The 27,759-nt window shown below is 32.1% G+C and overlaps 2 protein-coding genes and 1 non-coding gene across 4 annotated transcripts; 2 read left to right on the forward strand and 1 right to left on the reverse strand.

Moving 5' to 3' along the window:
• Window positions 1-9,660: 9,660 nt before the first annotated feature.
• Window positions 9,661-9,732, forward strand: Trnat-cgu. The gene has a single exon. It is a non-coding gene; the product is annotated as a tRNA-Thr (tRNA).
• A 2,118-nt stretch (window positions 9,733-11,850) lies between these two features.
• LOC110992288 (39S ribosomal protein L52, mitochondrial) lies at window positions 11,851-12,863 on the reverse strand. The gene is made up of 3 exons (XM_022258045.2): window positions 12,670-12,863; window positions 12,322-12,470; window positions 11,851-12,089 (listed from the first exon to the last, which is right to left on the reverse strand). Exons 1-3 carry the CDS (start codon window positions 12,716-12,718, stop codon window positions 11,907-11,909), a joined length of 381 nt encoding a protein of 126 aa, XP_022113737.2. The 5' UTR covers window positions 12,719-12,863; the 3' UTR covers window positions 11,851-11,906.
• An 865-nt stretch (window positions 12,864-13,728) lies between these two features.
• Window positions 13,729-27,170, forward strand: LOC110992212 (protein lifeguard 1). 2 transcript variants are annotated; one of them, XM_022257943.2, is made up of 8 exons: window positions 13,729-13,869; window positions 14,566-14,653; window positions 19,923-20,116; window positions 21,320-21,415; window positions 21,741-21,847; window positions 22,549-22,708; window positions 23,430-23,559; window positions 24,867-27,170. In XM_022257943.2, the coding sequence occupies exons 2-8, from the start codon at window positions 14,650-14,652 to the stop codon at window positions 25,097-25,099; spliced, it is 924 nt and encodes a 307-aa protein (XP_022113635.1). In that variant the 5' UTR covers window positions 13,729-13,869; window positions 14,566-14,649; the 3' UTR covers window positions 25,100-27,170. The 2 variants fall into 2 exon arrangements, with proteins under 2 accessions (XP_022113635.1, XP_022113627.1); XM_022257935.2 differs by lacking the exon at window positions 14,566-14,653 and adding an exon at window positions 14,701-14,746 and having other exon boundaries at window positions 13,811-13,869.
• Window positions 27,171-27,759: the final 589 nt, after the last annotated feature.

The following is a 27,759-nucleotide window of genomic DNA, read 5'->3' on the forward strand; positions in this document are numbered from 1 at the left end:
AATGCACTGTGCCATACAAAACCCTTTCGCACAAGCTTTGCTCAAAAATTCTTCTGTTTTTTGGGTGATTACTTATATAACAAGGTCAACACTTCTCTCTCCATATATCCCCTAACAAAAAATGAGTGCAAGAGACGGTTACACTGTGGCTATTGGTAAGTCCAACTATGAGGTTACCGAGAAAATGCTTATCATAACTAAATAGTTGAGCATAAAGTTTGACACAAATTTTATGTAAATTTTAGTTAATAATTATTTGGAGTATAATTGTGCAATATTTTTTACGTCAATTATTCAGAACACACACATACACAGACACACATACACAAACACACACGCATACACCATGTGGTTTCCTTATAATTAATATAATTGTCTATTCTTTACATATAATCATTTTGTCGATCCGAAGTGGTGGAGGCCTGATGACCTGTAACACAGGTGCACAACCTTTAACAGGCATCAGTCTCACTTAAGCAATAGCAGTGATCCAAATAAGAATGACAATTATTGTATATGTTTTTGTTTTTGTGAGAAAATAAATAAATATTATTATTATTATTATTACTTTTTCAATGGATTAAGGCTACGTATTATAAATTTATTATTTCTTACATAATTTTAATTTTAGTCGATACCAACTCCGGGGAAATAAATACAGATAAGAACTTTTTCTACAGCTACAATACTTTCTTCACATTCAATGCCCCTTTGTCTTCAGTCACCGTGACCACGCACGTTGTAAAGCACGCGAAACGTCGGAAAATTTCAAACTTATGTAATATTTTTCTTTAAATGTGTAAAAATTTAAACCTGTTAAACTGTTTGATCTCTTGTTTAAAATTGCTTACTCGTGATTTCAAAATTGGAACGGAAAAGGATATAGCAGTTGGCAGTGAGCAAGATGGCGGTCGCAGCCATTTTATAATGAGCTTGAATATGACGCTTCGCTTTGCCAAAACCGACTTTATTATGGCTACTTTTTCATTATTGACATGTTAATGTGTGGTCTAGTTTTCGAGTTATTTGCATTATAATTTTTCAATACATTGAGCCATTTTAAAATTTAAAAAGCAATTTAAAAATTTTAAAAGGAATTAAAAGGCAGAATACGGATCTTATAATTGGACCAATAATTTAAAAAAACCTCCCGACAATCACGAATCTCTCACGATATGTTCAGACGAAAAGAAACGACTGTTTTCTTAAAACGATTAATTTTTAACGAAAAGAAGGAAAGTAAATTGACCACTTCATTAAAAAGATAATTTTATTACGAGAAAATTTAATATCGGGTATATTAAATTTTCTCTTCTGTCTAAAAATACATTGAAAAATTAATAAAAGTCATTCCACGTTTACTTCAGTAAATATTTACTGAAACAAATTAACTTTTAATTAACACGTTATATCAAATAAAAATACCTACTGCATAATCTCTGATTTCTCCATTTATTCTCGTTTATTGACAGGGCTGCCGCTATACAAATATCGTGTTATTTGATAAATGATTCTTTTAAAACATTTTTTATGACACGGCTGTCTTTTCGATATTGTCTTTCAATTACGCCAGATAGGTCGACTTATTGGCGTAGACTTTTGATTCAAGATAACCCTATAAGAAATAATCCATAGGGGTCAAATCAGGGCTACCTCTTCTCGAGATCAATTTGACTGAGAAAGGTTCACGAACTTGTTGCTAGAAAGTTTTGATATTCAGGCACCAATAAGTCGTCTAACATTTCACAGACACTCTGAAACTAAATAAAAACTTTTTTATATATAAAATAAAACTCGGTACGAAACTCAAAGTTTTAAAGTTAGCAGCCCTATCGTATTCACAGAGGAAGGGTTTCGACCGAATTCAGGAATCAATTAGCGACGGGCTTCACATTTGTTTGTCGCGTATCGCTGGCAATTTCCATCAGGGACCGTTATTGTGTACTCACACTGTCTACCTATACACACCTATAAAAGTAGTATTGTCTCGGGAATTTGTTGTTTATTGCTGGTTTTTCTAATTAACAAAATTTTGTTTACAAAAGAATCAATCAAGCATGATCAATGTTGACCTAGGAATTGAATCCTATCTCTCCTATCTATTTATAAAAGCGTATGGCCCGGTGAAGGATACTTCCTATGTCAAGTATCTTCACAAATCCAGAATGGGTGTGGAGAGGCGGACGCAACCGCCGCATCGCAAGTCGGAAGGCGGATAAGGCTCTGCTGTTACCGCGTCCCGCCTAAGGCGATTGTTGGTGGCGCCTCGGGGTTTTAGTGGTTAAACACGATGGCAAGTTCCACATAATTCTCTCATAAATAAAGTTCACAAAAAAGAATGCAACGTTACATGAATTACAATCCAGCCTATACAATAATTTTGGCTAGTAACTTTATGTTGACCTTTATACAAAACTAGTAAATAGTTTAAACTAAAGAGGTAATATTAATTAGCGGTTTAAATGTTCTATAATGTTTTGACACTATGCACAGATAGTAACGCTGGTAAAGCGACACTGGGAATTTTACAAATCCCTGAACCACCATAATGACCTGCTACATATTTTGACTCTAGTATTAATGTCATTGGCCTTAGTATATAAATTTAATTTAAATAGACGTCCTGGTGAACAGAAGAATTGTAACCTGTTTATGTTTCCACCAAATTGTTACAAACTTCTTTATTATTTCTGCTGTAATATAATATGTAATTGCTTTAGGCACAAATCCCAGTTTAACTGAAACCTTGATCGCTGGGGAGCAATATGTATTCAGTTAACACTTCGTTGCTAAAATCAGTACAAATTTTAATAATTAAATATAATGTCGGGTTCTCTTTGTCAACCTTTTAATGAACAATAAAATTAAATACGGTGATCGCATGCTTTGCAATTGCGTATGTAAACTAAGTATTATATAGAAAATACAATTACTTTGAATGTTGCTTTAAATGGCCAAATCTCTTTCTAAAAATCACCAGGAACTGTATTAATATTACGTGTGATACTAGACAATCTTTGTGGTCTGCTCGAGAGTGCTCTGCTAATTTCACAGACCAGTAAGCTTGCACTGGTAAACCTGTTACTTTCTACTGAAGGCTTTCCCTAATTAACCGACGTAGCAAAGATCAGCATACCACCGAAGCCTGCCGTAGCAACCAAAGACTTTATTTATCTATTTGCGGATCGACATATTCTAACACCGTTGCGGCGAATTCGACATCTCTGAGAAAAGATTCAGAAACGATACTTTAGGCGAAATACGACGGCATCTACACTTGCTATTTTGATTTGATAAAATTAAACAATATTAAAAATTGTTCTGCGAAATTTAAAATACCAATGATTATTTTTTTATATAATAGGGGGGCAAACGAGCCTGCGGGACGCTTAAAAAAGCCCATAGACACCCATTTTTAGTGAGTGCGTTGCTTGCCTATAAGAGAGGAGTACGTTCGAATCTTGAATAGTTGGAAGGCTTATCTCTCAGGGACGACCCCCACCAGGAGTCGATTCCACAGTTCGCTAGTTCACAAAAGAAAATGCCTTGCGAATCGGACCGTGGAATATTTCCAGCCATCAAGGTGATGTTGGTGAAATTTAGAATTCATACGGCAAATTAGTTAAAATTTAAATAAAGACATTCTCCATTAAAACATCACTACTTTGTTTCAACTTCACAATCGACACTTCACCGTGCCCACAACATAGTCCCGCTTCCATCTTTTGTGTGTTAAACAACTTAAAAACCACCCTATTAAATAGCAATACAGTTCTCTTTCCAATTACGGTGTAGCCGTGATTAATCACTCGTCGGTTAAAACTGAAAAGGCTTACAGCATAGAAAGTTAAACTTTAATACAAAGGTATATGAAATACTTTCGTTTGAAAAAGATTACATCGAGAAAATGTTAGGAAATTGCCTTTAAATTGGCGGTCGTTATTACATGCACATGTTCTAATGAGAAATTCTTAAAGCTTAAAGAACTATCTATAGAAAACAAGATCTATATCTTGTTTTTACTTAGTTGCTTAATTTCAGTAACTAAATTACATATAATTTAAGGCAGTTTTTTGCCGCGTTTTATGTGGATCCCACTGAAGTATTTTTATTTACTAGGTCCCTCAAGAAAAGAGCAGTGTTGGCCTAGTTTTTCCATCAGCATTTAAGAAATAACCATACCGGTAGTGATGTCGCAAACTTGGATCAAATCTGGAATCTCTATTTAATTTGCGTGAGCTTGCTTCTCGGTTAGGTACCTTTATCGTTACCCCTCATTAGTGAAATATTATACGCATCGCTAACTCGCGCGTCTTTTCTTTCTGATGATACATGTCTCGAATAAGAGAGTTGCTATTATATTTCATACATATACATATTTGTGAAGATAATATTTTAAGATTCATTTGTCGTTACTGTAACGATTTCATTAGTGTAACTAATATTCAGAACTCATACATGACATCTCTGTCATGCTTGGAGAATGGAGAGGCCTTCTCTTACGGAATGGTTCTTGCAAAATGAAACTTAGTATAGATAATAAAAAGTAAAAAAAATGAAGTAATTTATTATGTTAATAAAAATGTTGTATTAATATTTGCGAAAATTATAAAAACGATTTTCATGTTATTATATTATATTCAAAACAATATTGTCTGGTAAAGTATATTTCCGTTAAATAAGTCTATTATTTTCTTATATATTCTTCTTATATTTTAACATAGCAGTATTCGTATATTTAGCTATTTACAATTATTTTCACCTTTCTATGATCGCAACTATTCGTTTCAACGGATTTTTGGTCAGTAAAAAAAAACATTTGTTGAAACGAGCCTAAAAATTAGTACACTGTAAAACTTGTATTTGTTTAATAACTTATAGAAAAATACTAAATAGATTCATAACACAGGTCTACAACAAAAACACTGTCTGGATATTTTCAACTGATTTCTATGTATTAAGGTGTTCTGAAAACTAAAAAAATACTCAAAAAATTCCAGAACGTAAGGTTTTTTTACAATCACACAATTCTATTACAAAAAAGGGAGTTTTGGGCTAACTTGTAGTCATAATCTATGGGTATAATTTTATTTTTATAACTGTTTTTAAATGTTTTCTGGACGTAACTATCATTAATTTCTAAATAACGAACACCTGTTTGAGCTACATTAACAAATATAAACATATTGTAACCTGAACGTGCGCGCTCCGACAGTGTCGAGTATGGCGCGGTACAATTACGTGTTAAATCGTCATTGTTTTATAGATCTTAGATCAATATAGTGCAATGTCGTCAAAGCGGAAGTGTGTGAATTTGTATGATAGTTTCTGTTACATTTGTGGCGAATATATGATATTAAAGCAAATGGTGAATATTACGGACTTTGTTAAAAAAAGTATACTTTGCGTATTTTGACTTAAAACTTGGAGATCAGGATAAAGCTTGGGCACCTCATAAAGTCTGCAAACGATGTGTTGAAGACCTTCGAAATTGGTTTAAGGGCAAGAAAAAAGCTTTCCGATATGCGATTCCTATGGTATGGGCCGAGCAAAAGAACCATAGTGATGATTGTTACTTTTGTTCGTGTAATGTGAAAGGGTATAATTCAAAATGGAAGCAGTCAATTTCATACCCCAATCTGCAATCAGCTACTCGTCCCATCCCTCATGGGACCGAAATACCAGTTCCCAAGGTCCCTGCTACCTTGGAAGAGATTCCAAGTTCTGACGAAGATGGTGCTGTACCTAAGCCCGATGACCAATCAAGTTTTGAATTTGAAGATGACAACAGTCCGAAATTGTTTTCCCAGGGCGAGCTAAATGATTTGATAAGAGACTTGAATCTTCCTAAAAACGCTGCTGAGTTGCTTGGATCAAGGCTTAAAAGCAGGAATTTACTTTTTAGGCAATTACAAAGACCCAATCTACAAACAAATCGGCAAAAGAATGTTAAAAGCATTTCAAGCCTTAGGTTGCTTAAGGAGTTTAAAAGTACATTTTCTTCATTCCCACCTCGACTACTTTCAGAAAATTTAGGAGACGTGAGTGAAGAGCAAGGCGAACGATTTCACCAAGATATTAAGGAGATGGAAAAAAGATACCAGGGAAAATGGAGCGTCTCAATGATGGCAGACTACTGTTGGACGCTTCAAAGAGACCTTCCAGATGCTTCCCACAAGCGAAAATGTACCAAAAGGAGTCTCACTGGGAAAAAAAATGTATTTAGTGCTTATTAATTAATGTATTTTAAATAAAAAATAGTTTTTTTACGCAATTATAAATTAACTTTAAATTTTTTATGTTTTATTTTACGATAATAACTTGTTTAACATAGAACCTGAATTGTCAGAAAACGTGACGTTCTAGGACAAAATGAAAGTTATTTTCGAATTCAGCATAGCCAAAAACGTATGAATTCCACATAAAAACCAAAACAGCTCTTATTTTTTTTTTTTTTGCAGACTTGTGTAATTTTTATTCCAATAATTAGAACTTTTTTTTCTATTACTTTGAGTAAAAATGTATAGTCTGAGTAACCTCTTAATGTGGCCTTCATTTGTTTCAACTAGCCAAACAGTTGTCTTTATCTTAACCTAATAGAAAGAGACGAGAATAAATTTTTTTCTACATTCTAGAAAGTTATAAACCCGTAGCTTGTATGAGAACCTCCCTCGAAAAATTTTAATCCGAAGAAACTATACAGTATCGTATCAGGCAATTCGAACTCCAGATGAAGTTGGACGTCTAACTTCACAATTTGGGTGTTTCATAATGGCTTTCAGGTTCACAAAGGTGTACCTTGCAGACGCAGACGATCAGAGTAAAGCTGGATTCATGATTAAATTCCGCTCAACACAGACCACGAAAGGTCATTTCAAGTATAAAATTGCAGCTTGGTGTAAATCAAAGACTATGTTCTAGTTACTTTAATTCTCTTGAATGCAATTGTTTACTTACAATAAACAATAATTCTACTCAAAGCTTAGTCTATTTAAAGGTTATATTAACGTTTAAAGAACTTTATTTCTCATTACAAAAAACAGAAATATTTTATTTACATGAGAAACTTAATATTAATATGTATATATACGAGCGAGATACACGTCGCCATTAGCCGTCACAATCATAGTCAACTATGTTCATTCTAACATGCATCGTTACTGCCTTTTTGAATTTGTCAAACACTTCAATATTGCGAATTTGAGATGGTAATTGATTAAATAATTGCACACCCTCATACCTAATAGATTTATTCAAATAATTTGTACGCGGCTTCGGCAAGATAAGCAAACTCGCTCGAAGAGTATTGCGTGTCGTTGTGTATTTGATTTTTTTATACGACAAGCAACTATGGATAGAGTTGTTTAAAAATTTTTAATACAGTCCTATTGTTAGGAGGAACTTGAATAGGACGTTATTAATAATGCCAATATATTCTGTTTCTGGATCTGGATATCTTCTATATCCAGCTCCTTTCACACTTTTAAAATTGATTTTCGTTTAGTTTTTAAAAACCTACTTATATTTTTATTTTTTCTCTTCGTCTGAAATCTAGACCCAAAAATTTAATGGTGTGGCTCAGGCAATAAAAACAAATGTTCATGAAACAGAAATTTGAGGACGAAACATAAAAGGTTGTAACTAAACTGCTTTTTAAAATTATTAATATGGAAAATCGAATAAGAAACTTTTATTATTATTTTTAAGAAAAATTTAAGCCTCTGCTGATGCTTTAACATGTAAATATACTTATACACTACAAATATACTTACACAAATAATTTAAATCCTTGTATAAAGTTTAGAAAATGGTCAGAGCTGTCAAAAACGTCATCGTTTTGATGTTACTACTATTGTAATATTCGTGCTGTGTTTATTTTAATCTCGAACTAAGCAAATGTTATGCCTTGGACCATTGTGAAATTAAAAGACAGAACACTTAAAGCCCTTCCTTTAGTGCAGTTCGTACCTTTGTATTACAAAGTGGTCATGAAACGAGTTAGTTATTTGCTAAGTTCAATGAACTTTTGACAGACTAATTCATTACTATGATTATATACGATAAAATTTTACAGCATTTGTTAAGGGAGGAAGCAATTGTTTTTTTTTAATTAATTTTATGGCAATAGTTATAACCTTATGCCCGTTTCAAGTAAAAAACATTTGATTTAATAGAATTAAACTATCCAAGAAAGAATACATTAATCGCGTTTGATTCGATTCAAAATTATTCGAATTTAAATTATAATTTAGCCTATTAAGTACTTGTACTTAATAGGCTAAATTATAATATTATAATATTATATTACTAAATATTGCTGAAACAAATCTTATTTTTCGATCGGTGCGGATGTCGGGTAACATACAAATAAAAAAAAATAAAAAAATATATATTTTGGTTTCTCAATAGTATTTTAAGGCCCGCATAAATATATAAACATATACAAACCCGCACCTTGCGTTGGTTAATACAAAACTAGGGCGAATCCTTTAGTAGCTAAGTAGCCTTTGATTCAGGGTTCAAAAGATTACTGCAAGTACCCTTAAGAGCGCGTGACCGGTTCAGAGGGGTTCAAACAAGATCGATTGCCTCTCGACATTTAGGTCGAATGGAGACTACTGCAGTTAACAGTAATAAAAGTTATGAGCGTAACTTATGTAAACGCCACCTAGCGGACTCCTAGAGTACTGTCTTTGAAAGACACAAGTAAAAATACTATTTATTTCCACTATAATATGTAATATTGCTAATTAAAACAGTTTGTCAGTTGCCAAATATTAAAAGTATGGTGCAAAAAGGAAACCCTTACACTTGTGACTCTCGTAGGTCAAAAATGTATTAGATTTTTAAATTACATCTAATAAAACCTAACCAATTCCCCTGTTACTTTTAATAAAACAATAATAATAATAACACTTTATTTACATCACAATAACAAAGAACAAGAGTAATAAAATACAATAACAGTAGACATGTACATAGGCTGTTTTACTGCTAAAAAGAGTCATCCAGAATCGGTATTTTAGATGTAAACATTAAAAAAAATTAAATTGAAACACACAACAATACGTTATTTGCTACAGAAAAGGCTTAAAAAATACAATAGCAACATAATTATTTTGACAAAATTCTAAATAAATAAGAACCTATTTTAAATATTTTATAAAACTTGAAAAATTTTCTAGATATGGAAAAACTAATAGAAACTTACAGAACAATTATTTCGTTTCATAATGTAATAAAAAAACTCGCTCCAATTTACGAAGAAAAACGATCTAAATAAGAAAATATGAAACCAATTGAAAGCACAAGTTTCTCGTTAAGGCTAAAATTAAATTAATTAGGACTCTCGGAACGGTTGGAGTTGGCCTCAAAACGGAATGTCACAGAAAATTGCATTCAGAAATTTATTCTGCACAAAATTTACACGAAGTTCACGTTACAGAAACTGGAAACAACTTGCACGTAGGGTTATTTTTCAAAGGGCTTTTGAAATATTTGTTTTAGATTTTTTATAAACCTTTCGATCGGAAATTGAAGTGTATTTTTATATTAAGATTGAATTTACTATTAAAAATATTTGGAAGGTATCTTCTAACAATTATACTCTCTATTCTCACAACATACAATATATACCATGAATTCAAACATTGAAACACAGCCTCTTTAGCTCAGTGGTAGAGCACTGGTCTCGTAAACCAGGGGTCGTGAGTTCAAACCTCACAGGAGGCAAAGCTCAAAAGGTATTTTATTAATTTTCGGTTTACTTAAAATACTTTTTTTAATGTTACTTAAGAATTTTTATATAAACTTGGGAGGCAATAACATATACATTTTAGTAGTATAATTATGAAATTTAGAAAGGCTTTTAACAGGAAATTACAAAGGCATCGTTGTAATGGGTCGCTAACTGGATTATAAACCGCGGACCCGCTTATCATCCTACAGATAAATTTGATGTAAAATTATATTAAATACTAATGAACCGATTGTAAAAACATTGCACAGATTATTTCCTTTTTAGTCAGTAATAACTGGATTATCGCTTTCGATAATTTTACGCTAATACATACAGTCTTAAGAATCACAAAATATAACTGTGTATATATGATATACAACTGAGTAACGGCCCTTTCACACGGCAGTTCAGTTTTGCAGGATTCAGTAAAATTAGACTGCCGTATGAACATGGTTGCAGTGCTTTTTTACCATTCCTACGCCGGTTATCAGGTGAATTGACGTGAATACTTTCCTAATTTTCTATTGGTATTATCGGCGTCGACAGCGAAATAGAAGATTCTGGGTTCATCCTATTCTGAAGATGCTCGAATTTGAGTATTTTTCGGAATCTTATTTTTGTAATTTTAATTTATTTGAATGAGTATGACCACATTTGACGAACTTTTAAAAAGAGTGAATGAATATTTAAAATAAACGTGATACAAATATGAGAAAAAGCATCATCAGTTATGCCACCACTCCGCACGCAGGAAGCAGTGTGAACTATTGAAATGTAGGTATATGTGATTAAACGGGATCCCAATTTTTACTGGACTACGGATCCAATTTCTAGTAACAAAACCGAATGGCACAACTCGACCAGATTGGTTTTTAGCAGGATCCTGCATGCGGGATGCTCGTGTGAACGCTAGCATATAATCATATTCACCATCAAACGGAATCCTGCAAAAAACGAAAGAGCCATAAAGATTTAATTGTAGAAAGTAAACTGATGCATCTAAATTCTAAACTACACTTTGTAACTAAATGTAGGTAGTAGAAATTAAATGAGTCAAAAATTTCCATTTTCACGTAAAAAAACCCTGACCATTTAGATTTGAGACTCAGATTTCTTCATCTGTTTCTTGATGTTATGGCTATAGGTAATGGCTTTCTGTACCTGACACAAGCCGTCGATTTTTGGTCTAAGAAAGCCTGGAAAGGAAACATACTGTTTCCGTCTTGTGCCTTGGTTGGTGTACAGGACTATGAGATGTACTCATCACACGGATCCGTTCTAAAAGATAAATCGTGGAAATACCAGACTAGTACAGATATCTGCTACCTTTTTGTTTTACCCAAAATTTTGGTCTTTTGCACTAATCATTAATATAAAAATTATGAAAACAAAAAAACCTTAATGTCTACAGTAGAAATCTGTTATAACGACATCGAAGGGTCTCATATTTGGTCGTAAAAACCGATAGTCGTAACAGCCGATGACGATGTTATTAAGAACTTAATACAATAGATTCACCCGGGTCCTTGATTTTGGTCAATATAACCAGTATGTTGTTCTGATTGTTTTGTTTTGCGTTGTATTTTATTTTTTATCAGTGAAACCTTCTGTGGATATATTCAATGTTTATTATGTGTGTGTGTGTATATTCAAATTTATGTTTTATTTTTTTTTGTACTCTTTATTGTACTGAGATGTATCTATTTTGTTTCCTGAATAAAATAAACCATGTCAATGAAGCAGTTTTGAATGATATTGTTCACAAAATTTTCATTTCTTTGCCATTCTTTGTGTTACAATCTTTAAAAAAATTGCCTCACAACTAAGGTTTAATGTCACATATTATAAAAATTAAGTAAAATATTCCCTAGAACTGAATTGAAATACATATGATACTACCAGGAGTAAACATATTATAACGCCCTCTATGATAGATTTGTAGAACCATATGTTCAGACTTTATAATATTGAACCTATATAAACTAATGTTACACTTTCAATACTCACGACTTACAACCATATAAGATTCATTTTTTAGCCCAACACTATGTTAGTTTTAGACAGCTTTTTTGGAAAGTTAATTGGATATAATATAGATAAAATAAAGAAGGTATAACTAAACAAATTTATTTTCTACTTAATTAACTATACAACTATGATAATACAATTATTTTCCCTTTAGATTCTTCCCTTTTCTCTTTAATCTATCTTTGATAATCGCATCTCTTTTGGCTTCCTCTTTTCTATTGTCATCCTGATACTTTTGTTTTGCAAAATCTAATTCTGCTGATAGTTCAACAATCTTTGCAGCATATTCTTGTTGCCTTAACATCCTGAGTCTTTGCTTTTGCTGAAATAAAAAAAGGGAAATAATAGAAAAAGATAACATATGTTATCTAACTATATATATAGTTTCAATAAACAAACAACTATAACAAGTTTGAATAAATACAATTTTAATTATTTAATGAACTGCTTATATACACCGAACAGACTACTACTAATATAACTATTTCATTGGCAACATATGATAAACTTAATGCTATTAAGTAGAAAAAAATGATATTTTGTTTTAGACATACAAGCAAAGGTGTAGGTCTGCCGTCTAAAAATGTGTAGTCAGGGCCATCCGTAAGGATTCCTTCAGTATTGCGATTTGATGATAGTCCCTTTGAGAGCCGCCATTGTTTTGATTGCAGTGTAGATGAACAACTAATAGATCGGCAAAGCACTGAAAACAATTTTATAAATGTAACTATACTTAATGAATACAAAACTGTTTAAGACTTTCACATAGGTTTCATAACCAAATTTGTTTATTTCCTTTGAACAAGAGTTTACATATGGAATATACAAATGGAAAATAAAGTAGTACATTATTTAAGCTAATTAAACAGATTAATTCAAAAGAAATTATATAAATAACTAACCATTATTTTGTACAAGTGCCTTTCGTAAAACAAACAAAGCCACTGCCATATTGTAGAGTTCTATAATACCTATGTAAAAGATATTTCTTATCTAAATAACAGGAAGGTTCTTGAAAATTAAAATTCGAAGAAAATTGTTACAATTTATGTTTCCAAATATCAATTGCAACGAGTTTCGTCTAGCGATTGGCGAGTGCCGAATATCAATTAGTCAATGTCAAAAAATTAATTGTCAAATCAAGAAAGTGACAAATGTACTAAATAAAAAACTTGGTAAAACAAAATGCGACTATAATAATATTCGATTATACTTTTAAAAATTATCCCGATATAGTTTGTGCAGAAGGTCATCCGAATTCCGATGCCGATGTGAGATTTTTCATTTGAGGTCGCATTCTAAATTTCCGTTGTTGTCATGGTGACAGCACTGTTAATATAGTTCATTAAAGTCATTATAGTTTATGAATATTGATAGTTTAATTCTTATGCTTGACTTAACTTATTTAGACGCTATCCAAAATCTATCTGAAAACTTTAACATATTCATCTGGTTTAGTATGTAACGTGATTAAACAGACGCTGAAGGACGCTGTTTCACTTCCATACACACATGAACACACACAGATGAACTGTTATTTTCATACAAAATCTATCTCTATCTCTCTCTCTGGTCTATCCTCATACACCGATCCGACCTACCATGGATAGATGGCTATTACAATCCGTCGATTAGTTATTGGCACACTTTATCAATATTTGGATTTAGATGTCTATCTCAGATGGTCAGAAATGGCGTCAGACAATAAGCATATTATTTTTTTGAAGTAAAGCTTCTTTAAGTGTGTAAGCAGTCTGAATATAAATATATATATATACATATACATGGAGTGATCATATACATACTGATATATGATTATCTATTGGGAATTTTAATTTAGTTTATTTTCTAAGCTTTTATCAGTGCCATCTACCGCAAACGGTGGTTTATAAAATTACATATAATATGACGTATTAATTGTTATACTGCTTTGTAGTCTGTGGCCTGTGCCCTAAAAGAAAGCAGTTAGCAGTGTACCAACTACCTCGGTGTTGTGTGAAACCGTTGCAGATTCAGTGCTGTTAACTTTAGTGATTTGATTAAAATTTCAATTGTGTTTGTGTTTTTATCGACCTAAGGCCGATTAAAATAGTATAACAGAGGTATGTAGATTTAAAATATTTTCAAACATCATAATGTATGCGGAACTAACACTTAACACCAAAAATTCTCAAGGACAATTCTAGTATTTTCTGTAATAGTGGCTTTATACAAATTTTTAGAATCATCAGGTAATGTGTAAAATAGCCTTATTTCATTATTTTTCACCAAAACCTCTTTCAAATTAGCAGCTTTAGTATTAGTGTTGCATCACTTTTTATTCGTCATCAGTCGTTGGCGTAATGTAAATATTAATCAATATTCATCACAAATTTCGCATGTATATATTTGTAGTTGATTTTTTATTTATTTATATAATTTAAAGTTTTTTTTATCTTTAAGCAAGTACCGTTCGAATTATTTGTGCTATACCTATAAATGATTAATATGGGTAGGGTAGGGTATATAAGAATAACTAATATAGGAATGATTTTTACCAAATAATTAACAATAATAATTAATATAACAGCTCATCTTTTTTATTTATACCATCCTGTTCTATTTGTAACTTTTATTCTTTATAATTTATTAAGGTAGTTGGCTGTCTGTTGATTGGTTTTTCAGTATACAGTATTCAATGCTCCTGAGCTAATTAAACTAATAGCTATTAACTAATATTATTATTATTATTAGCTAAATAATTAATTAGATAAGTAAGAATGGACTTTCATTAAATATAAATCTTTTTGTAATTCCAGCTTTTTGCTTCATAAGTTCAACAAAATTTTGTCAAAACGGCAACCGAAAAGATTAACTCATCCGAGCAACCCAACTACAACACAATGTGTATGTATTATTTTTTCTAAACTAATATATTCTTTCTTTTCCTGCAGCTATTTCTTTGGACAATGTTCCAGAATCCAGGAGTATATCCAGGAGGTTTTTATTATTTTAATATTTTATGTGTTGCAACAGTGATTCCTTGTAGCTTTTGACTAAGTATAATTAGCATTATAAAAGCAATAATTACTTTTAAAAACATTCTTAATTTACCAAGAAGTATAAATCAAACTAGATCTGGGATTTATTTTATATATACACTGTGAAACAATTTCCATGTTCTACCCTTAACTGTTTAAACTAAAAACAGTAAATTTCATGGAAACGCTGTTGTATGAATGTTATTTTATGGCTTGATGTACACCTACACATACATATGTATCGACTAATTTTATGTCTAAAAATGCACCCAAACCACACTCAAATCTCACCACTGCAAATTGCTTATGTGTAATTAGGCTATAAATATTATCTGTAAATAACATAGTATAGAATAAAATTAACTATGCTATGTTTCGTATAATGACCCAAGCAAATGATAGAAATGCTTTTGCAATTATATAATGAGTTAATGGCATAAAGTTGCCATATATATAATAATTTATCTCAATTTTTTTTAATGATTACACTATTGGGCTGTACAAAATAACTTCATAAACAATGAAATGAAAAAAATGTTGCAATTTATCAGTTTTTTTTTAATATAGTTAATGTTCATGTTTCTAAAATATGTGATGATGAAATGTCACATCTTGCCTGTTATTAAAGAATTGGTTTACTGTATTATTCAATTGCACAAAAACCATTATATTCTCATAAGCAGTGATGTGTTAGATATTATTGTATGAATCACTTTAGTCAGTTTACAGTTAACACTTTATCAGTATAGATACATCTTCTGAGTGAACTTAAATAGTATATGTTAATTTTGAGGAATTTCCCATAGCAGATAAACAATGAATCATTTCCCTATATGAATATTTTATACTGTCTTAATATTATTATTATTATAATTATTGCATTGTTGGCTTATTTACCAAAACCTTGGTTTGATTTCCAGTAAAATAGCAATGATATAAATTAAAGGGATCATATTTATCTACTTGCCTTACTAAATACAATCGTTGAAACAAAGAAAGATGTCCTGTGTTTTTGGACAATTTTTAATGGTGACTATCATCAAACTAAATTTATTTTGCCCCTTTATGGACAATTTATACATTCATAAATAAATAAAATATATGCACAAAATTACTGTGTAAACATAAAATTCATATACTTAATGTAGATCTGAAATAGATAAAAATTTATGAATTTAATATTGTCCTACCTAGTATAACTAACAAGTTGCAACAACTACACTTTGTATTGTAATGCAGCCTTCAAGGTTAAAAACGATTTTTAGTTACTTTGGCATAATTTTAAACGTCATAAGCGGCTATTAAATACACAATGTCTTACTATATTTTCTAATCTTTTATAGTAGAAGTAATAATCCTTATATTTTGTTAATTTAATGAAAATGTATGGTATATGTATAATATTTAAATAGTCTCGGCAGATAAAGATTAAAAATACACTTGTTACGAGTTATAACATACTTTCAATTAATGAATGTAGAAAACCATTGAGGCAGGAAAAGAAGGTTTATCTCGCGTAATCTAAGATATCAATTTCTTACCAGTAACGTAATACCTATTATTATTATTATGGTATTTCATGTACCAACCGTCACAGCACGATGACTACTAAAACTAAAATATGAATTATTAATATTTCTTAAGTACAATTTACGAAGTTGAAGATTTTTTAATACTTTTATCGCTAGACCTTCTTTATCTCTAGTTTAAAGAAAAACGATTTTGGTTTTTGGTGAATTTCCGCTTTGGTAATATTTGGGTGTGATGTTTTTCAAAGATGAAAGTAATGAAGGTAAACAATATATTTTTTTTTATTACATAGCTTAAAAATTTTATTTAGCATATTTAACAGAAAAACCTACAAATGTTTTAAAACAATAATTTTATTAAAGAAATAGATAAAAATTCAACTTTTAATACGCGAAAATAGTTAAGAACAAACAGAAATAATAAGAAGGTTAGGTTTGTATTTATACAGTATACCGGTTTTTAAGTCATTAGAAATAAATAAATTAAGATTGAGTTTCATTAAAAATATTGTGAAATATTAAGTAATGTGTTAATAAACTAGGTTGAGCTTACGGAGCCTTCATATGAGATTACGTAAATGGCTTCTGTGAGAAGAACTCGACTGTTATCAAACTATCCATCATTAACGGTGATATTGATTTAATTACGTACGGTCTGAATAAAAAGCTAAATGATTGAACGTTCTCCTTAAAAAAGCTATTTTTAACGACATAAATATGTGTGTCTAAAACATTAAAGCGATTTTCGTTAAACGCATACACGAGTTCCTTGGTCCTTCGAGTAAAATTGACTTCTGGACCAGTCAATTTATGGACATCACACCAATACCGCAAAACCCAGTACAATCGTGAATCAATTATCTGATAAATTTTAACTATTTCTATGTTAATCTGGGTGAAGTTACCTAGTATTGAACAGGTTTTAGTATAATTAGGTTCACAGATATGTGGGTGGTGAAATTGACTTTCACGTTATCATGGTCACGGCCGATCGATTTTACTATTTGTGATTGCTTTTTCCTGGTCCTGAAATATGTTAGTACTTCGAATAGTCAATCTGATTTGAGCACTAATGATTACAAAACTTGGACGTAAAGGAGATGAGTTTTTTCTTTAACAGTGTAAGAAAATGTTGGTTCAATAAGCAATGTGTCTACATTTACTAAATCTACAAAGCAATGTGCACATCTTTACTATCAATACCAATATAATAATCTACTAATCTATCTTTAATAATTCTATAATATCTGATATATAAAATTCTCGTGTCAGAATGTTCGTTCCATACTCCTCCGAAACGGCTCAACTAGGTGTTATGATATTTTTTATGAATGTTGAGTAATATTGAGAATCGGCTACTATCTATATTTCAAACCCCTAAGTTGTAAGGGTGGTCTACCCATAAACTTTTATTTTTTAGATAATAATATTTGTTTTTTATTTTTTTTTTGATACAGCTTACAAAAATGCACACAACTCTTAATTTTCACCCCTCTTCGATTAACCCCTATTATTTATTTGTTAATTAAAACATTATGACGTGAACTCTGAGGTTTATATAGAGAAAAATCACACAAAAACCTAAAAAAAATTCATTCCGGAAAACCGAACAGTCTCCGGGGTAGCATAGCAAAATGTTCCGTGTTGGTATGTACTAAAAAGGTATTCTTACATTAAGTAAAATCACATTAAGAAGGAACGAAGTTCGCGGGGACAGCTACTAATGATCTATACGTACTGTACTCCAGTGCGAACTCGCCACAGGCCGTTTGTAATAATAATAATAATATTATAAAGTGGAAAGATTTGTAAGTATGTTTGAAACGAATTGGCTCAAAAAGTAGTGCACCGATTTTAAAAATTCTTTCACCATTTGAATGCAACATTATCACAGATGAATATAGGCTATAATATTAAAGAACATCAATATCTACGGATGGGCCGCTAGAGATCTCGACACCAAAGTACAGTTGAAATTTCAACCAAAAGACCATTGGTTTTTATTATCTCGTTCATCATTTTTTTTCCAAAACTTTGCGAGGAATCAATTCTTCTTAATATATCATATGATAGCAATGGAAACTTCAATTTTTTAGTGCTTATTCTTTACGTTTTGTGAGACGCAATTTTCCATAAAATTGTGTGACTCATACATGACAACGCTGAAAGTGGATCGATTCCATACTTCTTGCCAAGTGCGTCGTATTTATTAAGGCAACATTGAAAAGGAAAATAAACTTTCACCTAATGTAATACAATAGTTTCCGTGGTCTGGGGTCGATTGTTTTATTTAAATGCAGGATAATTTCTAATTGTAACTCTCAAAACAATCCAGATGTAGTTTGGGCCAAGAAGGTTCCGATATTATAAATTAATCTTTGAACCGTATCAACATAATATATATATTGTTTGTACTTAAAATGAAAGCAGAAGATGATAAAATTCAATTCAAATACTGAAGTTATTCCGAAGTCCGAACCTATTCGACTTTTCCTTTTAACAATTCTTGAAAGACGCAATTGCGAGCCTTCTGCCAATGTGAGTCCATGGGCGGCGGTATCACTTAACATCAGGTGAGCCTCCAGCCTGTTTGCCTCCTATTACAATAAAAAAATATATTCAGCATCGGTACTCTGTAATTTCGACAAGATTTCAACGTATTCGTATGTAATTTTGAAATAGTTCTCTCAATAGCCGCGCTGATATCGCCTACCTTAGGATCACCCGGTACAAAAACGCAATCGCAGAGTACCGGCCCTGTTCTTCTTTTACCTTGAAGCATTATAAACTGATCGTCTTGGTAAATACATAAACTTATCAAACTACGAAGAAACAAATCATTATAACAATAGAACATTTTTCTCATTATTTTATCTATGATTAGCAACCATTTGTTATTGAAAGGCATATTCCCAGTACGCATGTGCGGTTGCTATGCTATTTTCGTCCTTCGCTCCACCAGATAAATCTGTATACGTCTAGAATGTTTCATTGAGTCGGAGGCTGTATTGGTGACAAACTGTCTGCGATTTTGGTGCATCTAACTTATAATATGAACGAAAAAGGTGTGATAACACGTGTTACAAGTGTTTATGATAATATTAAATCGTTGTTTGCAAAGAAAGTGATTCATTCAGATTGATTAATTACAAAAAAATACGTTTATATGAAATAAATTTAGTTTTTAAAGGATTTTGTTGACTGCTTGTCGTTTGTGAAATGCATTCATGTTTTAATATCGTGACAACGTTAAACGTTAAGCATTGCACGCTATATTGCAATTTTTTATTACTTTGGACAGTTAAACCCATCAAATGTTAACGTTAAGACTTGATAGATACTTTCTTTGTACATATTATTAATGAATTCGCATACTTTTTTGTACAGCGCATGGACAAAGTTTAAAGGTTTGACGCGTAGTATTGTTTAACAATGTTTCCTTACGTTTATTTTATATTAGACTGATAAAGACAAAACATACGCTTTTGATGTTATATTTACATCTGTATTGTGTAACGTGAAGTAAATATTAAAAAATCGATATAATAATACGATTTTCGTCTCCATATGCTGGATGTAAATATAAAATCTTTTTCTCGATTTCAGATCAGCAAGGTGGTTATCCGCAAGCCGGGTACCCGCAACCCGGTTATCCTCAAGGTGGCTACCCGCAAGGAGGTGTCCCGCAAGGCGGCTATCCTCCCCAAGGGGGCTATCCTCCCCAAGGGGGCTACCCCCCCGGCGGTTATCCTCCGCAACCAGGATTCCAGGCAGGCTATGGTGGTGCTGGATATGGAGAGGTGAGTAATTTTATTAGCGGACCTTCCGAAAATGAAACTAGAATTTAATATGAATACATTTTTAATATTATTTATTGGTAGATGCAACCAAATTAATTTGTATGAAAGTGACGTTCTTGGGTAAATCTAGAAAATCTAATTACAGATTCAAATATTGAGGAACATTATTTGCTTACCATTTTAGTGCGTGTAATTGTCTTGGAAATCTAGTAGGCTTTAATAATAATTATGTTCGGTCATGGATGATGCCTTGTTTGCTGTCAGCACCAAAGCCGTAACAAATGTACTTATTTATTTGTTGGAATTAAGTCATATAGTGAAAGTTTCATATAGTCGAGTAGAAAGTGGTGACGTAATTGAAGAATACAAAGAATTTAAGGTTTCAATATAAGAATCGAGTCGAAGAACGATAAACTTTTTAAAAATTAAAACATCTTATTTATGAATCTACGACACAGCTTAAAGAAAGATTAAAGATCACTTTGGCTCTAATGTCGCATATGTAGCGTAAATTTTTTGGTGCATTTTCACAACCTTTGTCCGCATCTCTTTGGTGATAGTTTGCTACTGGAGCAATGTTGGCCTAGTGGCTGCCGCGTGCGACCCTCATCATTAAGCTCGTAGATTCGATCCCCGGCTTTGCACCAATGACTATCTATATGCGCATTTAACATTCGCTCGAACGGTGAAGGAATACATCGTGAGGAAACCGGCTTATGTTTAGACACATATGGCTTATCACTACTGATTGACAAAGGATCATGAAACAGACACAGAAATCTGAGGCGCAGACCTAATAAGTTTGTAGCGTCGCTGGTTTTTGATATTTAATACATAAAGGTGCATTTAGTTCAGGTTAAGTTGCAGCTCTTTACAAACGTCGTGTAAAAAAACTTGGCGATTAAAAAGAGTGGCGGAGAGTTTATTGCCAGTTCTTCTCTTCCGTTCTACGCCCTTGATTTGAGAACTGGCAGTAAATGTAAATTCACAATTGATTTTTTTTGACGTTCATAAGTGTACTTGTTTACCTATATGAATAAAGATATTTTTGTTTTGTTTTTATGTTTTATTATAGTAAATGTAAAATCACAATTAATTTAATTATTTGACGTTGATAAGTGTACTTGTTTACCTATATGAGTAAATAAAATATTTTTGTTTTGTTTTTATATATGTATAAAAAATATTGTATAAATGTTACAGCCTGGGTACGGAGGGCCCGCGGGGCTGGGTGATGATGCCGACGTGAAAGGCTTCGACTTTAACGAGCAGAGCATCAGGAAGGCATTTGTCCGGAAGGTTCGTAGATTTTTTTTTTATAGAACAGGGGGCGAACGGGCAGGAGGCTCACCTGATGTTAAGTGATACCGCCGCCCATGGTCACTCTCAATGCCAGAGGGCTCGCGAGTGCGTTGCCGGCCTTTTAAGAATTGGTACGCTCATTCTTGAAGGACCCTTGGTTCAGAAATACTTTAAAAGTTTAAAACTTTAACTGGCAAATTTATTACATTATTTACGTAAGTTATTTAAATGTGTATTACTATATCATAATCAACGTATTTTAACATTCATTTGTTTTGGTAAATATAATTTTTTTACGAAAAAAAATTAAATCTTTTTCTAGGTGTACTCCATTTTGATGTGTCAGCTGCTTGTAACGCTGTCTTTCATCACTCTGTTCGTATACCATGCACCGACCAAACTATGGGCACAGCAAAATACTTGGGCTTTGTGAGTATTACCTATTTAAATATGAGACTTTTCATTCCGTAGAATTCTGACAATTCATAAGTGTTGCTACTAATAAAAATTCTCCATCGAAATTGTCATCTCTGACATGTCAAAATGATAGCCGTCAGAATTCTACGGAATTAAAAATCTGATATGTGACTCACTTGATTATTTAATAGAATTGAGATACTATTACAGACTATTCCAATGCGGTAACATTTAAATCACACACAAACAAAAATACCATACAACATTAAACAGATATATATAATAGATTAAAATATTTACAAAACTATTTCTTATAGGAACTGAAATAAAGCAAATCAGTTCTCTCAAGGGACAATTAAAAATGTCTGTTTATCTACTTAATGAAATTACTATGACATTTTCATGCCTATTTATATAATGCCTAATTGTGTTGATTTTTATAATTGATCGATATAAATGTAATTTTCTTGCAAATAAATTATTTATTATAATGCAGTTAGTGTGTGTGACAGGGGTTAGAATAGCAGCACAGGCACTGGAGCACTGCCAGTTTTTCTTTCCATGTAACAGATGCATGAAGAGATGTCTCGCAAATGCGTTGTCGACTTTTTAAAAAGCTGTCGTGTGCTGTCGATTCATTCTCATTGTCTTAGTCCCTAAATATATAATAAAGTAAATACAAATTAAGCTTTAATATTGGCGTTTATTTTCAGCTGGGTAGCGTTTGTGGTGATGTTTGTATGTTTGATCGCGATGTCGTGCTGCGGTGACCTCCGCCGTCAGTCACCCACCAACTTTATCTTCCTCGGTCTCTTCACCCTCGCAGAGAGCTTCTTGCTTGGCGTCACCAGCTCTGTTTACAAGAGTGATGCGGTGAGTGAATTAAAAATTACTCTAAAACTAACTCAACTCAGAGTTAGATTCGATTGCAGCCATGTCATTGTTCCATTTATAATCTCTAGTCTATTTGACTAGGAAGGCTATAGATTATATAATCAGAAAAATTATTTATTAAAAGGCCGGCAACGCACTCGTGAGCCCTCTGGCGTTGAGTATGTCTATGGCGGTATCACTGAATATCAGGTGGGCCTTCTGCTCTTTGGCCGTTTTATATAAAAAATAGATATTTTTTTATATACATTATGTTTATTACGCGTAAACTAAAAACCAGTAAGTATTTCTGGACCAATTCGACTTAGGATCCTTCAAGAAAAGATCGTACCAATTCTTAAAAGGCCGGCAACGCACTCGCGAGCCCTCTAGCATTAAGAGCGTCCATGGGCGGCGGTATCACTTAACATCAGGTGAGCCTCCTGCCAGTTTGCCCCCTGTTCTATAAAAAAAAATCAGCCTGATTGTTAAGTTTTCAAAAACATATTCAAATTATTTGGTACTTGTAATTATTTACTGTGATTCGTTTACATTTTTGTAGTAATTTCTTGCTAAAACCGATAATTTGACTATTATAAATAAACCAATATTTTTTTTATTTAAAAACCTTGTATATATACATGAGGTCGTAAGAATTGTAGAAAGGCTAATATGGAACATAACACAAAAAAGTTGGGAGACACTCTATGCCAATATATTTTAGGTAATGATGGCGGTGGGAATAACGGCAGCTATCTGCTTCGCTCTGACTCTCTTCGCGATGCAGACTAAATGGGACTTCACGGCCATGGGTGGTATACTTCTGTGTGCTACCGTGATACTCTTGCTGTTTGGTAAGTATCACTAATTAAGGGATCAGAGTAAAGCTTACTATGGAGGTTTCTAAGAATGAAAGAAGAAGAAAGAGTTATTTTTCTGTAGTATGAGATTTGATTTGTCAAGTTCATAGTTTATATTGTTGCATATGTTTCAATTGTGTTGTTATGAAATTGTTCTAAATAACTTTATTAATTTCGTGTTTCCCAGATTTTTTTATTTATTTTTCATATTACGCGGTATGAGCGGGAAGGGGGGATTATTGTGTTAAAGTAAATCCAGACGCATAGTCTTCGACTTAGTTTACCTTTACAAAATCACCCACTCCATTATAGACTCTCCCGAACTACTAGCTCACATTAGCCTTAACATTAGATTTAGTGCCCGTAGAGCTAACGAAGTCAATTTATTTTCCCTTCAAACTTATAAGAATAACATCTCTTTTTACAACCCTTTGACCAGGATGGCTCGTCAATATAACGAGATGGCAAAGAGCAACCACTTACTTGTGGACATATTCTGTCGCAACATCAATAAATTCATTAGTGTCGTTAAAGACATCCTCCATCGTAGGTTAAGTGCTGACCCTTGTGGTCCTGGTTAACGTTACGTTAAATTGGTGTCGAGGAACTTATTATTATTATTATTATTGTTTTTTTTTTACTATGTTACCTTTGTTAGTTATGAGCCTTTTATTGATGTAACATTAATTTTGCAGTGTGCACATGGTTTTACATTAGAATCCTGTTCATAACTATTAGTTTTAAGTTTATTTTTGTAAAGATTATAATGTGTTTTGTGCACCAAATAAATAAAAAAAAAAATAAAAAAAAAAAAAAAAAAAAAAAAGTAAATTTTATCTCCGGATTTGGTTTGTTACTTTTGGGATACAAACGATATTTTCTCAGATTTTTGAAACTGTTTCATCATCATTTTTAGATCTAATAGGCAAGTAGGTGATCAGCCTCAAGCAAATGTTAAATAATTTATATAAAAATAAATAAAATATCAGAAAGAAAGTCCATTGGGGCTGTCCGGGATCGAACCTACGACCTCAGATGTGAGAGTCGCACGCTGAAGCCACTAGGCCAACACTGCTTTATAGTATCCATAACTAAGTATTGTTTATTTCTTGCTTGACTTAGATTTGTTCTTTATCATTGATACAACTAGAATACTAAACTTAATGTTAATTTAAATTAATTTCGATATAAATGAAAATTATTTTAATTATTCAGCATTTAGGTCTCTCCTTGGTCATGAATACTGATAACAACCGTTTTTTTTGTTTAAAAAAAATTAAAAAATTATGTTTTTTTTTTAGGTATAATCGCGATCTTCATCCCTCGCAACTCAATTGTAATGCTCGTCTATGCCTCTCTTGGAGCTCTGCTTTTCTCGGTTTATCTGATCTACGACACTCAGCTGATGATGGGCGGTAAACACAAATACAGCATTTCGCCAGAGGAATATGTGTTCGCGGCTCTTAATCTATATTTGGACATCATAAACATCTTCATCTACATCCTTACGATCATTGGCGTTGCTAAAGAATAAATTGTTGGTATTGGTCTATGGTAGCTTTGGCTTTTGGCATAGAGAATGGACTAAGCAATGCCCTTTTCTATACTCTGTTGCAAGAGTGAAAAACGATTGACCTGTACTTGGTTATATTACTTAAATCAAATACTCCCGTTCGCTCTCCATACTTTTTTTTTTCAGTAACAGTGACGTCTTCGTGTCGCTTATGTGCACGTGTTTTGGCACATTTTTTGCGTATTTGGTCGCGTTTTTTTTTTCAAATTAGATAATAAAGTATAAAAAGCTCATTATGTGGATATGGGCTGGAATATATAAGATAGATGGGTTTTGGGTAACAAATAATTATTCTTGTTGAATCAGGATGTACTATAAATATTTTTATGAATTTCTTTTGTTGACCCCCATCAGCAGGTCGATTTTCGCTCTTAGTTGAAACAGAAAATAAATATGTGACAATAAATATATGTATATAGAAAGTCTGTCAAAAAGATTTTCGAATAAATTTCATTAACAGTACACATATTAAAATAGCAGCTGACGAATTGAAGTTGAAATTGATAATTTTTCGATTCATAGTTAAATCACAAACAATAGAACATTCCACAAGTCAACCCTACCCACAGACAATAAAAATAAGTTACTTTATCGTTACGTTGACTGATGAAATTAAAATTCCACTCGAATAATTAGAGATATTGGATTGAAATCTCTACTATGGGCATTGCATTTAAGGCTAATGTTTTCTACTTAGATTATTCTTCATTACCTCATCCCTCAATAGTAAAGGCGGTTGTCGAACGCTTATAAAAAAATATGTTAGTTTAATTAGCTGGTTCTTCTTTAAATTGAGATATTCAGCCACAATGTTATAAATTTAACGCTTTAAAATACATTTCTGACTGGCTTATAAATAAATTATCCTGCCATTACCATGAAGGATTACTATTACAAAATTGAAACTGAATTTAAAAATATTTCGATAATCGCCTACAAGCTGTACAAATGAAAATATATGTTATTTATTAAAGAATCGTTTTTACAATCATTATGCCTGTTGTATTTTTATTAATGTAGCTATATTTATTTCGCGATTGTAAAACCGGTTCTAGACGCTTTATAGTTTGTACAAAACCCTTATAAAAGTTAAAGATACAAAATCGTGATCTAATGACAGAGATGGCACCATTTGCCTGCCACCAATTACAATGGTAGCAAATAATGTGAGTCAAAATATCACGTTTAAAGAAAAACACTTTTTTAATGGATTAATGTTATTTATGTATTATTGTAAACTAATCCGTTAAAAAAGTATTTTTCTTTAAATGTGTAAAAGTTGTTTTAATAAAAGACATGTCAAAATATCACTATTTTTAAATGAGTGGTAAGTAACAACAATATCCATTCAAGAAATATAAATTAACGATTAATGTCATGTTCATCTATTCTCAAAACTATATCTAGGTTCGCGTATACTCTGATTGGAACCCTCTGGCCCTTCGAGAAACAGGGCATGGAGTGTTTTTACTCTGTGGTACAATACAAGTTTAAAAGTGACGAGCATCTGTTAACTGAACTGTATATTATCTGTCTGCCATAGTTAACTTGGCGTCACTGGCAACATCTTTACGTCATCTGTCAAAATGTATGCATTTAGCTCGTTATTGTATCTATAGCTTTAGAAAATGATAATCCCATAGATTCCAAACGTTATTTATTACGAATTGTTACTTTATTTACGCCTATTTTCGAATAATTTAGTTTTGTAACGGTTATTGCACATTGTCCTTAAATGTGTTATAAGAATAATATAAGTAAAAATTTGATGTTTGTAACTTATCTTCAGGTTTGAAATTAATGTTTGAGATGTACCTAACAAAGTATTTAAGATTTTTATGTTCCTAAAATTTAGAGTAAAAATGTTTAAGCCTAAATTTTAGGTACGATAAATTGTACTAATAAATCAATGCAATCGAATTTGTCGCACCTAAGTGTGTCCTTTTCTCTCTGTATAGTAAGGAACGAGACAAACATGGTGCGACAAAGTTAGTGTTATAAGATTGCATCACGAAATATATTAATAAATATATATGTTGTTTCATTTCTTTTCACCTACAGTGGATTTTGGGTATAACGACGATAAGGGACTACCCTTATGACGAGGAATTATCGAGACACACACTTCTGAGTAGATACAGTTGCTACTTAAAATGTCACATTGTAACTAAACTTACTGAACCATAGATTTACTTGCGAAACATAGGGTTACCTTAGCCAATATAAAAAAGACAAAACAAATGAAAGGATTGCTGACTGTTAAATCTGTGGGATTGCAAAAATAAATAAACTTTGGCGGGGCACACTCGTGCGCAATAAAAAATAAAATACGTTTATTATGGAACATAAGATATACAGGTATTACTTTATTCCATGTCAATAAATTTGAACCTGTAGGCATCCCTACTCATCGGCAAAATAGACAGATAGGCCGAGAGAAAAAGTCTCTTAAAAAAGAAAATCATCAAACAATACTTATTTTAAAACAAATATAGCAAATTAATTAGAAGTAGCCTGCCCAGCACTAGTCCCAGGCCCTTATATAATTAAATAATCGGTAACTTTATAGTAGGCTTTTCTTTAACACATTTCTTAAATTTATTAAAAGGCACAGATAAAAG

This window comes from Pieris rapae, chromosome 13 (assembly GCF_905147795.1).
Source record: "Pieris rapae chromosome 13, ilPieRapa1.1, whole genome shotgun sequence".
Taxonomy (NCBI): Eukaryota; Metazoa; Arthropoda; class Insecta; order Lepidoptera; family Pieridae; genus Pieris; species Pieris rapae.

Excerpts from the sequence above, each read along its gene's own strand:
- LOC110992288 (XM_022258045.2), bottom strand. The coding sequence starts at position 12,718 with ATGGCAGTGGCTTTGTTTGTTTTACGAAAGGCACTTGTACAAAATAAT. Across the intron at positions 12,471-12,669 it reads GGCACTTGTACAAAATAATG|TGCTTTGCCGATCTATTAGT; the intron begins GTTAGTTATTTA and ends AATTGTTTTCAG. Across the intron at positions 12,090-12,321 it reads GCAGACCTACACCTTTGCTT|CAAAAGCAAAGACTCAGGAT; the intron begins GTATGTCTAAAA and ends TTTTTATTTCAG.
- LOC110992212 (XM_022257935.2), top strand. The coding sequence starts at position 14,716 with ATGTTCCAGAATCCAGGAGTATATCCAGGAG. Across the intron at positions 20,117-21,319 it reads GTGGTGCTGGATATGGAGAG|CCTGGGTACGGAGGGCCCGC; the intron begins GTGAGTAATTTT and ends TAAATGTTACAG. Across the intron at positions 21,416-21,740 it reads GGAAGGCATTTGTCCGGAAG|GTGTACTCCATTTTGATGTG; the intron begins GTTCGTAGATTT and ends ATCTTTTTCTAG.